This window comes from Notolabrus celidotus, chromosome 10 (assembly GCF_009762535.1).
Source record: "Notolabrus celidotus isolate fNotCel1 chromosome 10, fNotCel1.pri, whole genome shotgun sequence".
NCBI classification, from domain to species: Eukaryota; Metazoa; Chordata; class Actinopteri; order Labriformes; family Labridae; genus Notolabrus; species Notolabrus celidotus.
Window position 1 is genome coordinate 2452166 of NC_048281.1, and position 14537 is coordinate 2466702.

At 41.3% G+C, this 14537-nt stretch overlaps 1 protein-coding gene across 6 annotated transcripts in view; it reads right to left on the reverse strand.

Moving 5' to 3' along the window:
• Positions 1-553: 553 nt before the first annotated feature.
• Positions 554-14537, reverse strand: part of adarb1b (adenosine deaminase RNA specific B1b) — a 197386-nt gene continuing 183402 nt past the window's right edge. For all 6 annotated transcript variants that reach the window (XM_034694485.1, XM_034694486.1, XM_034694483.1 and 3 more), the window contains 3 exons: positions 7113-7294; positions 3839-4017; positions 554-1428 (listed from right to left, as the gene is read on the reverse strand). In XM_034694485.1, the coding sequence (XP_034550376.1) occupies positions 1252-1428; positions 3839-4017; positions 7113-7294 (538 nt within the window). In that variant the 3' untranslated portion in view covers positions 554-1251. The remainder of the gene's footprint in view (positions 1429-3838; positions 4018-7112; positions 7295-14537) is intronic.

Genomic DNA, 14537 nt, shown 5'->3' on the forward strand with positions numbered 1-14537 from the left:
CTGACAGCTACCATGGATCCCTGCCACAAAGTTACATAGTTACAAGATCTGAGAGGTCTGTTCATGTGGTCACTATATTGACTGCAATTGTATCCCCAATCCTCAAACGCCCCAACGTAACCAAAACAACAAAGAAAACAAAAAGAGGATCCCCTTCCCTTCCCCCCGGAACAAACAATCACGAGAAATCTAGAAAATATAGAGACAAAGATTCAAAGCTGCCTGTGGAGGAAGATGCTGGCATTCATTCAAAAATCATTCACTGATGGACGCTCTCCACCACGTGTTTTCTGCTCTGTAGGCCTCCCAGTTCAGTTCCCATGCAAAGCCATGGCTTAGATCGAGGAAAAAATACAACGTGCAGCCACTCCCGAAGCTCGTCCCCAAAACCCAGGCGAGGGAGGAGTCACGGTTCCCCCCACGGTTCAAGTATGAAATGAGAGTGACATGGCATAACTTAAAGAACAAAAGCATGGATGAAAGAAAAGAGAGAAAACAGCAACAGAGGACTAAACTGCTCTTTCCAGTCAGTGAATCACACAGGACCACGATATTTGGTAACATTTCCGTCTTTAATACAGGGGCTAAGAACATGTAGTCTCATCTAGGGATTGGACCAAATAACACACATTATTGTTATAGAACTCTTTCCTGTCCTCTTTCCTTTCACTAGATTTACATCCTGATGATTTATGCATCTTAAATTAAAACTCATAATTCCTTTAAGCTAGTAAATATATATTTCAGAGGTCCGTGGACATTGACGCTAGTTGATAAAGATCCTGTGTTTCAAGGCTACATTTAACCCTTAACGTGCTACACTAATCCATCAAGAAAAAGAAGACAAAACTGTTTCATTTCAACGTTTACATCTATGGCATAAAAACACAATGTCTCTGGAAAACATAGACAACTCAGACATGTAAAAACCATGGTTCCAGTTTTAAAACAAAGCAAGAAGATGAAAAAAAGAATGGTTAAAATCAGAATAAGAGGACAAAAAACATGATGATAAAAGACGAGGTGAGGCTGAGGTCCTCTGAGGAATGACAAAGATGAGCTATGGATGGTTTGTGAATCTACGCACGTTTATCTCCACAAGTACAAAGTGCACGTGTGTGCCAACACACGGGACGGAGGTAAGTGTCTCTGTGGGCTGGTTGTTAATACGGGGCGCTTTTGCTTTCAGGCCTGGGTCAGGGAGAAAAGGAGTGGGTGGGGGCTTGGGGTTCCCTTGGTCCCTGGACTCCCTCAGGAGCTGTGGGTGAACTGGTCTTGCTCGATGGGTTTTTTGACCCAGGCCCCCAGGCCGGCCTTGTGGAAGGCTTTAATGAGTGCCTGTTTGGCAGAGTGGTACTCTGTGGCTGCCTGCTTGGCTTCATGGTAGGTGCTCGGCTTCAGCATCTTATTCCACAAAATGGACGACAACTGGAGAGAGAGAGAGAGAGAGAGAGAGAGAGAGAGAGAGAGAGAGAGAGAGAGGGAGAGAGAGAGAGAGAGAGAGAGAGAGAGAGAGAGAGAGAGAGAGAGAGAGAGAGAAATATTACATCAGGTCTGGTGGTATATGCAGAAGCCATGTAATAATAATAATAATAATAATAATAATAATAATAATAATAATAATAATAATAATAATAATAATACATTTTATTCATAAAAGACTGAGTCTTATTCTGTCTTGGTGTTGGGTCTCTGTTCATAATTTGACATAGAGTGGTCTAGACCTGCTCTGTTTGTAAAAAAGTCTTGAGATAAAGTTTAAAGATTGATTGATTGATTGATTGATTGATTGATTGATTGATTGATTGATTGATTGATTGATTGATTGATTGATTGATTGATTGATTGATTGATTGATGTTAACCTTTGAACTCCACCAAAAGAGTGTAAGCCCTGCTGGGTCTCTGTATGGACCACATAGTGTGCTCTTAGGATACTTCAGACTCTAACTCCTGATGAGGGGGAAGCTGCAGGGTTAAGAAGTGATCGTGGGTAATAAATAAAAACTGCAGCTGTCCTTCAAAGAGCTCAGAGGCCCGCTGTAGTACGGGTGTAGAATTAAAATGCCTTCATTTCACAGGGCAAAATAACTTAAGACATACTCAGGGTTTCAAGTGTTGATGTGCCCCTGCTCAGAAATGTATCCGGTGTGGCCTCAGAGGGTCCACCCTGTCTTCAGTGTGAGAGATAAAATGTCTATTTATTTTCTCTCTCTCTCCACTCTGTGACTTTTTTCTCCTTAGCTGTTTTTTTTCTCCCTCCTTTCTTCTTCTTCTCTCTCTATTTTTCTCCAACCTCTCATTTGCCTTTTTCTTTTCTTTTTTGAAAGTTTGTCCCTTCATGAATTGTCCTTTCCCTCTTCCCATCTCTTTTGTGTCTTTGCCCCTATTTCTTTGGCTGTTTTCAAACTGCCTACTATACTAGCAGTACGTACTGATTTGGGCAAAATTCAGTATGTAGTATGTGAACAAGAGCAAAATCTGCAGATGTCTGCTGATTCAGGAACATTTCTCAGTATGCATCGGACCAGTCTGCCTCACGTACTGTTTTTCCCACAATGCACAGTGCTCGTTCTGCTTTTTCTTCTCTCCTCTTTTTTGATGGGGGAACTCAGTTTGTATGTGCTGTGAAAATTATTGAATTCCATATAAACCACTTCTTAACTTTTTAAATCACAAGTGATGCTAAAGAAGCAGTTTCTCTATCAGCTTGGTCATTGTTTACTTCTGCTTTCTGAAACTGGAAATCCAGTGACGTCTGGCTCAGCGTACTGCAGAACAGATCCAACAGAACAGTCATACTACAGACTAAACTCAAACGCAGTATGTAGTAGGCTGTACCTACTGCCTACTACATTAGTAGGTAATGTAGCAGGCCGTTTCGAAAAAAGCCGCTGCGTTTGAATTTGGTCTCTAGTATGTCTGTTACACACTGAATTTTGGCTAAATCAGCACATACTGCTAGTATAGTAGGCGGTTTCTAAACAGCCGGTCTTTGTATTGATATATCACTTCCTAGTTTCCAGCCAATTGGCTTGCAGAGTTAAGGAGACTGATCCTCCCACTTCACTGATTGTTGTAACTCAACATAGGTGTGCTAGCCACGGCTCACCATGGTCCTGATGAAGACCCGAGTAGATGGGCCAACTAAGACTGCACCTGATCAATGTCTGATTACAACCAAATCAACACTTGAAGACCTAAGGCATTATAATTCTACACCAGTACTACAGTGTGCCTCGGAGTCCTTTGAAGGACAGCTGCAGTTTTAATTTTTGCCAGAGCACACATTTTACCCACGTATCGACTCCTTCATAAGAAGTAAGAACACACTGAGTCCATCCAGCCTTGAGTCCATGCAGGTGTGCCGTATTTAAACATTTTCCAGCCACGCTCTGATAGAGCACATACAAAGGAACAAGACTGATGGATGAAATTAAGCAAACCAGAGGATAAGTCAGATAAACTGATTCTTAGGTTTAATCTTTCCAAGTGTGTCGATGTTTCACTTTGTATTTGACCAATCAGATCTCTCTGTTGGCAACCAATAACTACTTCTGCTGAAACTCTCTGTCGTGTTTGATCTCAGTGATGCTGTGTAAGCATTTCAAACTCCAGGTTTGCTTCAGTCTGCTTAATGTGACATAAATCAAATCTAGCAGCAGATTCATCTCTGGTTTGACATCTTACAGAACATTAAAAAAGCAGTTCTTGCAAATTCTTAAAATACTCAAGCTTATGATTGATTTACCAGAACTTATGGGTATGATGAATCAGTAGAATAAAATACTAAGAAGTATATAAGGCAGCCTACGATTAAAGTGAGCATCCATATCTACCTTAGAGTGTAGGCGCACCCAGCGGCTGTAGAGGGCGTGCTTGCAGAGACGTGAGGCGCGGCCCATGTCGTCCTTTCCTGTGGTTGCATTGATCACCTCCAGGGCCTGGTCGCCCACTGTCCAGTTCACACTGAAGTTGGGTGCCTTGCCTGGCTGTCTTGCTTCTGCATTACTTATACCTGGAATTGAAAAAAAAACAAACAAGTGTCAGAGACTCAGCGGTGCTCAGCAGGAAATCAACAAACCTCAGGAAACCTTTTAAGAAAGCTCAATATGACAGCTTTCTAAGCTCATGGAAAGTTATTGTTTGGAGGTTATCACAGGACAGGGTCAATATATTAAAACAGACTTGAGATTATGTACTGCAATTTTTGCTTGAGCACCACTTTCCATAAGTGGCATCATAATGCTAAGACCCAGACAACATAAAAAACACCGGGTCTTCAAATTTTGAGCCGCAGAGGGACTGAGCTATGAGTGATAATCTTTTTCTCTCTCTTCCCTCCAAAGCTTCACACAGTAACAGAACTCTTTCTGCTCTAAGGCATAGGTGTATTAAACAATGAAAAACAAACATCAGCTCCCACGGCTCTAATATCTTCAAAAAGCAAGTTTTTCTCCTGCTGGTTCTGCACACAGAAGAACATCCATTCAGGGGGGAATCTGAGGTCAGACCCTGCTCTGTTCCAGCAAACCACAGGGCGTCGGCCTCCACTGTATCTGAAGCAGAACTGGGAGATATATGGATGCTATAAATCCCAATGTCTTGCACTTTGTGTATATGTGTGTGTGAGAATGCGTGTGTGTGCATTAAGCTCCTTGGTTCCATTTGGCAGCACTTGTGGCAGCAGATGATTTAAGGGGGTTGAAATCCTCAGTGCTCTAACACCACAGTGCTTCACCGCTAAAAACTCTCTAAAGCGGAAAAGGTTAATAACCTCCGACCATTATCTCCTTTACCCGACATTAGGGAGCAACATGAGGGGAGGAGCAGGGGGAGCTGCATATAGCTGCTTGTCATCCCAGAGAACATATAACAATGACCACAGCATCACTTAACTTGATATACTTGGACTTTTGAACAGACTTGAGTTGTTATCTGTTTTTGTATTCTCTATAAATAAACTGGCTACTTTGCCAGCTAATATTTTAACTGGACCCAGTATTGAAAGGCTCAATTTTATGCTTGTTTTCCCTGCAAGAAGGCTGGCGAGAATCTGATGCCTAGTAAGCGTAAATACTTTTTAGCTGTATAAATAAATAATCTTTAAAAACCAATAAAATCCTTTCATCCATATTCAGTGTCATCTTCTGTATGTCTTTATTACCCGGCTCTCTTACTGATCTTTAGGTTGTGTTAGAAGCTTGATTCTGATTGGTCAAAACCACTTAACATCGGTTATTAACATTCACTATCACTAACATGAGCAACACCAGAAACAAACTGATCACACGTCATGTCAAATCAATCCATGAAAAGAGTTCAGACACATTTAGCTTCTGCTTGTTGACCGTAAAGTGAGGGGAAACCGTTAGCTTCTGTTAGCACCATATTGGTAAACAATGTGGCTAAAAAGTTAGCTTCGGTTAGCATGCTAAATCAGCAGGCTACAATGTTTTCATATTGGATCCTGTCCATCAATATGATGAAGGAGTGGAGCAGGTGAGAGAAACTTTAGGTTAGTGATCTCTCCAAAGAAAGTTAAACCATGAGCGGTGGTGATGATAGCAGCAGGGTTCAAAGTTGTGACATTAGTTTCTTTTTAAAGGTGTGTGAACCACAGAGCTCAGAGAAGAAGGAGAGCTGAATGAGGACAGTTTCATGTTCAATCCACCACAACAGGCAGAGAAGAATCCATCACCATGGAGCAATCACTGATGAGGAATCACTGGGACTATTTTTAAAAACTGTAAACATAAATCATTTAAATCAATGAAATCATCTTTAATTAATGTTTTTAACAACGTGTTTGCAGGGTTCCCACTCAGAGATAATTTTCCAGGACATTTCCAGGACATTTTCATTGATGATCAAGCTGTTATGACAGTCTAAATTTAGCTCCTAATTTAGTTTCTAAATAGTCTAATATGTTCCTCTCAGTGGAAGTCTACATTGAAGATATGCAGTCTATGGCTATTTATGAAATCATCTCTTACATGCTTAAAAATGATGGCAAATTGATTATAGAATAATGCAACCGCAGATGTACAGCACTTTAATGATAGGCAACTCTCCTCAGCTTTCTCTTTTCTCAAAAAATATAAAATGAGCAAAGTAAAAAACAAAAGAGCCAGCAAAGGAATCAGGAAGCTGCCTTACTGAAATAAATAAATAAATAATAATAATCAGAGGATCAGTGCACACATTGACCTAAATAGATCTGAATGACAAAAATGGCCACAAATGTTGAATGGGGATATGTTTTTTTAACCTTGTTAGATCGCACACAGTCATGTTGGAATCATTTTCCAGGACATTTTACTTTTTCTCCCATTTTTCAGGTATTTTCCAGTACTGGAAAACTGGTCAACTGTTTTCCAGGTTTTCCAGGACGTGTGGGAACCCTGTGTTTGTATTTGAAGTTCGTAGCCGGGTAATAAGCGGGATAATGTATGGTTAGCAGGTTGTTATGGGAGCAAGAATCCCTTCAGGGTATTTTTATTTCACATTGCACATTCTCCCTTCACAAATAGGATAAATGAAGTCAAGCAGTGCAACATTATATGACAATGAGAGAAAGAATGGGAGTAAAGGAAATGAAACAAACTAATCTGAGAGGTCAAAAGTGCTTCAATAATATTTTATCAAATATTAGAGGAAAGAAAAAGAAGGTTTGGAAAATCTAACATTTTGTGGGTATTAAGCTGCAGTGCTATTGTTTAATAACCCGATGAAAAGGACAAAAACTGAGTGCTACATCTAAAAATGGAAAGCTAGAAAAAACCTTTGTACACGGCCTTTGTAAAAGGTTAAACGAATGCTAAAAAATTACAAAAATGATAGAGCTGTTCCAATTCCACAAGAACTAGGTAAATGTCAGCTCCAGTCAAACAGAGGAGAAAAGCAATAACTGTCTCCCTGCTGTGGACTGACCACTGAGGACGGATAAATGTGTTTACTGATCAGGATTAGCATCTTCCTCTTTGATATTTAGACAGCTGGAGTTTGACTGGCAAACAGAAACATGGACATCCCTCGAAACAGACAAATCATGCTGTTACTTCTGAGGGCTCTAAGTTGAAATTGAATTAAAGTTATTTCATATTTGCCCACCGCTGAGAAGAGGCCTGTTGAGGGTGAACTGCTGGGGCAGGTCCTCGATTTCTGCGATGCGCTGGTACATGGCCCTGGAGAGGTGGTCTGCATGGTACAGACTGCCGAGGATGATGCTGGAGAAGTAGATTGGCTCTGTGAAGTAGCTCATCAGTGAGCCTTGAATGCCCACCACGTTCCACCTGTAAGGAAAACACAGCCTCATTCAATAAACTGTATTTGACTACATTTTTCGCTATCACATATTTTCAACAGCATTTTTGTGAGAAGGTGACAGCTCATCTTTGTTCTAGTCATGATTTTAATAACTGACAAGTAGAAAGCATCAAATTTGCTGCAAAAGTCCAGAGAGACCTGCCTCCGGAGACGAGGAACTGTGGTGGGGTCGACACAAATTAAAAATATGGAAACTTTTTAAACCAAAGAAAAGTTCAGAGACTGAATAAATACAGAGATGTATGATGAATCAAGATGAAACAAACATACAAGCACACCAGCATAATATACTAGTACATCACCAGTCATCGCAATCCACTACACACAATCACCCACAATCCTACAGCTGTGCACACTCCGAGGTATCCAATTTCATTTTCTACAAACTTCTGTGTATTTCTATGTTGTGTCATTAACCATCTCTTGCCAGTCATTTTCCCATTGACATGCTCTGTGAAGCCTGCCCACCAGAGAGAGAGAGAGAGAGATGTGGAGGGGGGGGGGGGGGGGTGAAGAGGGAGAAAGAGAGAGAGAATATGAAGAGTGAGACAACAGACGAGAGGAGAGGAGAGGAGAAAGATGAATGACTGCAGGAAGGAAAATGAGAGGGGAGTTGAAGGAAGAGAGAAGAACTTGGATACAGATGAAAGACTTAAAGAATGAGGTCGCTGTTATTCTGTATGTTCCTTGTTGCAAATTCAAAGACGAAAACAAGCAATAAGTCCCTCAATACCTTTTCCCTACCCTATGCATTACACTGGCTCAAAGCCTGTTTATTACTTCAATGTAAATCTTTAAAAGCAGGTCATAAACGTATAGTTTCATTGTTGATATGAGGCTGTTTAACTTTCTCTGGCATTATAGTTCGTATCACGTTTCAAAACAGAGCATCTGTTTGGGACTATTTTCAGAGGCGTATTAAGACACATCCATGGCCCGATCTACTAGAGGTTTGCTTGTATAAAAACTAGGGGTGGGACTCGATTAAAAAAAAAAATCTAATTAATTAGAGGCTTTGTAATTAATTAATCTCGATTAATCGCATAACAATATTTGCCCCCAAAAGCAACATTTTTTAATTTAAATGGATTTTAGTAGAACACTGAATCATCCACCACTAATAGCGGTCTGCAGTCCAGCGCAATCCATTTTGCGAGTGAAATTGTGAGTCTGTCCGATGTTGTCTTACTCATTTTGGTCCTGAAGCCAGACACTTCATCGAGTTTGGGCTGCCGACACCGCTTGTTCGTACTCGGACCGGGACTGCTAGTGCCTGGCTCTGTGCTCGCTGCAACATGCTTTGCATTTAGGTGATACCGTAGGGTTGACGTGCTTCGGTGGTATGCAAACTCTTTTTTGCACAATTTGCACAAAACCACACTTTTGTCAATACTTCCATCGGATAATTTTTTGAAATAAAATTTTCCTTCCATCAGTCCTAGCAAAGAGCTTTCGTCCGATTCCTCCATTTTGGTAGCTGTTAGCCGCGTATGTATGTTTATGGTTAGCCGAGCTCACCCGTGTGCACCAGTGTAATCGGTGTACCAGGAAATCGTGCAGTGACAAACGTTCCGCGTTGTTTTGAATGCAAACTGCGATTAAATGTGTTAATTTTTTTAACGCGTTATTTTTTTTCTAATTAATTAATCGTAATTAACGCGTTAAAGTCCCACCCCTAATAAAAACACGTGCAAACTTAGTAACACACGCAAAGCTGATGTGCTAACCAGGGGGCACCGAGGATTGCATCTGTCAAAATAGCACGCGCAATCCATTTAGCGTGTTTGCCTTCATGAATATGCAGAATACATGTAGATCATCAGAACGCTCAAAATACTGGGAGGAGGAGATGCAAATGTAATCATTTAGCACACACAATGTGATTTATCAAACCTGAAGCAGATAGCGGGCGGTGTTTTTGCGTCTATATTTAGCACGTTTGAAAGGCAGGTTCAAACTGGCACAGCGTTACACACACATGGCTGCGGTCACTGTGGCGAGAGGGAGGCATAGGTGCAATGACAGACGACGGAGAGAGAGAATCCTCTGTGCACGTGTCAACATATTTGGACTGTCATAAATAAAAATAGTAGAGACATATCGTCTATCCAGTAATGCCATCTTTGAGCTGCTGGATGACCTGATTAAGGGCTGATTTGGAGCCAGTCACAAAAAGGAGCCATGCCATATCTTCTATGGAGAAACTCCACGCTACACTACATTTTCTTGCATCTGGATCATTCTAGCGCACCATCACAGTTAGTGCCGGCGTCTCCTAGTGTCCACTCCTGCGTAATGAACGTTCATCTCCTGTGCTCCCCCCCTCCATCTTCATTCACACGGTGGAGGGTGCGCTCCACATTTGACACAGCTCTCACCTCCTGTTTTAATTTTTTTTAAGGTCATGACTGACAACTTAAAAAAACACTTTTCAAATAATGAAATGAATAATTTTCCCATTCTCCCAAATCACGTTTCCTCTGTCAACGCTGAGATGTTTCTGCTGGAGTTCACTGATGTGTTAGCCTCCTCCACCAAGACCTCCAACTCCATGGCTTCAAACTTCATTTTTAGTTTATGGTCACTCTGCTCTCTCAAACTCTCCATAGTGACAGCTGGTAGCACACGCATAATCCTCATTAAAATAGCGCGGTCTGCACCACTTTTGCACCTATTATCAATTGTGCAAGCAATTATAGTAAATCACCCGCAACACGTCCACTTATAGCACGTGCAATTATTTGGTTTGCACACGCAATTTAGCGCTTGTTATTTGGGATCTTAGTAGATCAGGCCCTAAGTGTAGTACCTTTGACAACTGGACAGTATACGTTGGATTAAGGGCCTGTGTCCAAAGCTGCCAGTCTTTGTGCTAGCAGCGACCATTTTCTACACAAAACAATGTAGCTCAGTGTTTTCAGTGCTCAGCATCAAAAGCACAAAAAAACGCTAAGCATCAGCTGTTTTTTGTTACTACACTCTAGGGCTGTCAACGAATATTCTAAATTCGAATATATATTTGAATATAAAAATAAAACGGAGATTGGATTGTGAAAATTAATATTGGACTGTGGAAAAAAACACATCAGCGGCTGCTTTGAGAGTGGGCGCACTGCATGACGGGTCAGGGACAGGTCACAGGAGTCACACATGCACAGCGTGAAGCAGACGGCAGAGAGAAATCTTTCCGTCCCCAGATCCTCAGTGCGCTCTGAACGCGTCTTTTTCTCCGCTGGGAACATAGTGAATAAAAAGAGATCGGGCCTCTTCACATGTGGACTGTCTTCTTCACATGTGGACTGTCTTCTTCACATGTGGACTGTCTTCTTCACATGTGGACTGTCTTCTTCACATGTGGACTGTCTTCTTCACATGTGGACTGTCTTCTTCACATGTGGACTGTCTTCTTCACATGTGAACAGTCTTCTTCACATGTGAACTGTCTTCTTCACATGTGGACTGTCTTCTTCACATGTGGACTGTCTTCACATGTGGACTGTCTTCTTCACATGTGGACTGTCTTCTTCACATTTGAACTGTCTTCTTCACATGTGGACTGTCTTCTTCACATGTGGACTGTCTTCTTCACATGTGAACTGTCTTCTTCACATGTTGACTGTCTTCTTCACATGTGGACTGTCTTCTTCACATGTGAACTGTCTTCTTCACATGTAGACTGTCTTCTTCACATGTTGACTGTCTTCTTCACATGTGGACTGTCTTCTTCACATGTGGACTGTCTTCTTCACATGTGGACTGTCTTCTTCACATGTGGACTGTCTTTTTCACATGTGGACTGTCTTCTTCACATGTGGACTGTCTTCTTCACATGTGGACTGTCTTCTTCACATGTTGACTGTCTTCTTCACATGTGGACTGTCTTCTTCACATGTGGACTGTCTTCTTCACATGTGGACTGTCTTCTTCACATGTTGACTGTCTTCTTCACATGTGGACTGTCCTCTTCACATGTGGACTGTCTTTTGTTTTTGGCAAATAACCTGTCAGGCCTAAGACCCTACATTGACAGTGGACTAAAAGAGCCCAACAATCAGTGACACTGGGATAAAATGCAGTTTTTCCTCTTTTTTTTTCATGCTAGTGCCAAGAATGTAAGTGGACTACTTTTTCTTTTTAAACTTCAATTAATGTTAATAATATTTGCTTGAATCACTGAATGAAGCCTGCCTATATTAGGGACAAGAGTCGGGACCTTTAATTGCTCGCACAGGTCTTGTTCAGCACCATAGACTGTTCAGCACTCACTCAGCGCACTGCGCACAGAGAGGGGGGCGAGCGAGCGAGCGAGAGGTCAACAGTCTTAAAAGTGTTTCGGTATAGACCATTAGGTCATTTACTTGTTTTGTAATGTGTACGTATGTTTTAGGCTTGTTTAATCTGAAATCTCCTTGTATTAGTTTATCCACCTGTTATTGACATAATGCGCAAATATAGATATTCGAATGGTTCGAACCTATGGGTTTTTTTTAGAGCGAATATTCGATTGTCATTTTGGAGCAATTTTGACAGTCCTACTACACTCACAGCTGTAACATTTCCATCACCAACCAATCAAAATCAAGGAGGGGTAGGACTTCTAATATCAACTTTGTCAACAACAGGGGTAGAGGTCCGTACTAAGGAGAAACTCACCACACTTAGTTTTGGGGGGAGTAAAGGGTTTTAGTTCAAGAGCTGGTGCTAATGCTACGATATCATTTATATCAATTGTTTTATGTTTTCTTTGTCAATTTCCATTGAATAGCAAATATGAAGCACGTTGATAACCTTAAATCAGACTTAATGGTCACCACTAAGGGAAGTGAAAGTGCCAGTGCACAAAAAGGCTGCCAGTGGAGACAGGCCCTAACTCCAAATAAACTACATTATCCATGTACAAAAAGTCATGAACATACATGTACTCTCAAAGACATACCAGATCATGTGTTTATATTAGCCCAGAGAAAACAAATGAGCACATTGTCACAGATGAATACATCTTTGAGGCTTTTGCTACAGTGCTGATACTAAAATTGAGCAGGATTACTTCAACATTGCTTTATTCTTTTTCTATGATTTGTTGATGTTCTGAAAAAATTTAATTTATCTTTAAGGACCTTTAAAGATCCATAAAGACACACTGACACTGCAACAATGAGCCTTTCTCATTCTCTCTTTCACTGCAGGCAGACTGCTTGAGAGTGTGTGAAATTACCAACATGGGGCTGAAACAATGATGTATATGCAAGCACAAGACCTAAGGCTACTCAGAGGGACCATTGTTTCCATATGCAATTTTCTCTATGTATTTGTGAGAGAGAGAGAGTACGGGATAGTATGCATGAAACTGATAAAGGGCAAAATGAAGTCTCTGATTTCATAGCTGAGCGCAGCAGAGCACAGCTACATAATATTCTGTACCATGCACAACGTACAGTCGCACATTTTTCAGCACAACAGCAGGTTTACAAATGCATGCGATCACTCTGAAGTCTATCAAAAGAAACAAAAGCAAAGACCCACGTATTGAGTTATGCACACAGAGGCATTCAATTTCATTCTCACTAAACACTACTGTAATTCTTCTTTGTGATTATCTCATCCAATATCATTGAGAGCAGGCCAACATGTCAGATGGCTCATGCAATCAGCCGTAAAAATCACGAAGACAGAAGGAAGCAGGACGAACAGAGAGCAAGGACTCATAAGTGCTGTGCCTGTTTGCTAATGAGCTCAATCTAATATTCGTGAGCGACAAACACTTTGGTGTAGCACTGCCTGTCCTCGCCAAGGCCGCAGGGCCGGGCATGTAATCAAAGCAAAATGAGATGGGGGGAAACAATGTGTACAGGGGAAACATTGCAGGCATGGTCAAAGTGTGCCACTCAGTTGCTGTATTAAATAGCACCCCTGCAGCTAACAATCAGTCACATGTGGACAGGAGCAGGTAGGCAGCACATCTCTCACCTGGCTAATAGCTGTGTCGGGTAGACCTTGAAGTTTTTCTCACAGTGGAGATATATCAATAATACCAATCTTTTATATTCACTGCAAAGGGTTAAGTTTTTGATGCTCATAACTTTGGTTGATGTCCACTTTGATGTTTTTTCTTTTTATCTTGAAAAACTTGGCCTGTAAAAAACCTCATGACTAACCTATTTTGCCCTCTACTGACTTGGATCGCTCCACTTTTGGACATCGACATAAAATCTGACTCACTGGTACCAGCGCTGACCGGCTGAAAAGGCAATCGCACATTTCACAAAACAAACTGCGTTTGCGACACAGTCTCCATCACACTCATCAAACACACACACACAGTAGTCAATCACTCAGTTCATTCAGGCAGAGTATTATGATCCAGGACAGAGAAGGAGGAAGAGACGGAGGAGGGAAAAAAAGAGCTGCTCCTGAGAAGAGTTATGGAGAAGTTTCATCGTTTATCACAAAGGGAGGCACAGTGTTGCCTTGGACATGGACAGAGACTAAAGACGCTATGATCTGCTCACAAGAAATGATCCAGGGACAAGAGAATCCATCAATTCAGTCGTCCCTGACACTGCCTGAAGAAAATGATAGACTGGAAATGACAAAAGAGATTCATCGCAGCGTGGGTAAATAAAACAAAGAAAAAAGAGCATCAGCTCATGAAATATGTTTACAATTTAGCAAAATATGGCTGGAGTGTAAGATAAATGTAGAAGATGGTGAAACTTGTTTTCTTGTTGTTTTGAAGCAGGAACAAAGACGTGACAACATATTCATATGAACTTGAGGTTAAACCAGGTCAGAAGCGTCTTTCTTTGTCTCATAACCTGGGGAATATTCTAGTGGTTGCAACAAGGTTCAAATCATAGACTTTACAAAACATGGATGCGATCTCAGTGACCTCACTGACCTCACTGATTGGTATCTAAAGCCAAATAATGGTGGTAAGCATAATGGAAATGCTGGCTCAACCTAAGGTGGTTGACCTAGCAAGAAGGCAAAGAGGCAAAGAGGCCGGCCTTAAGCGTCCTGCCCATAGACTGCATATAAAATGGACGTCATCTTGCTCTGCTCGAAGTGAGCACGCCACAAAAACTGCTCCCCCTAGTGGCTGGCTGCAGTATAGGTCAAAAACTCTGTCTCCCCCATTCATTTGAATGGAGCTGCAGTCAAACTTTAAAGGTGACATATCATGCAAAATGGACTTTTTAATGGTTCTCT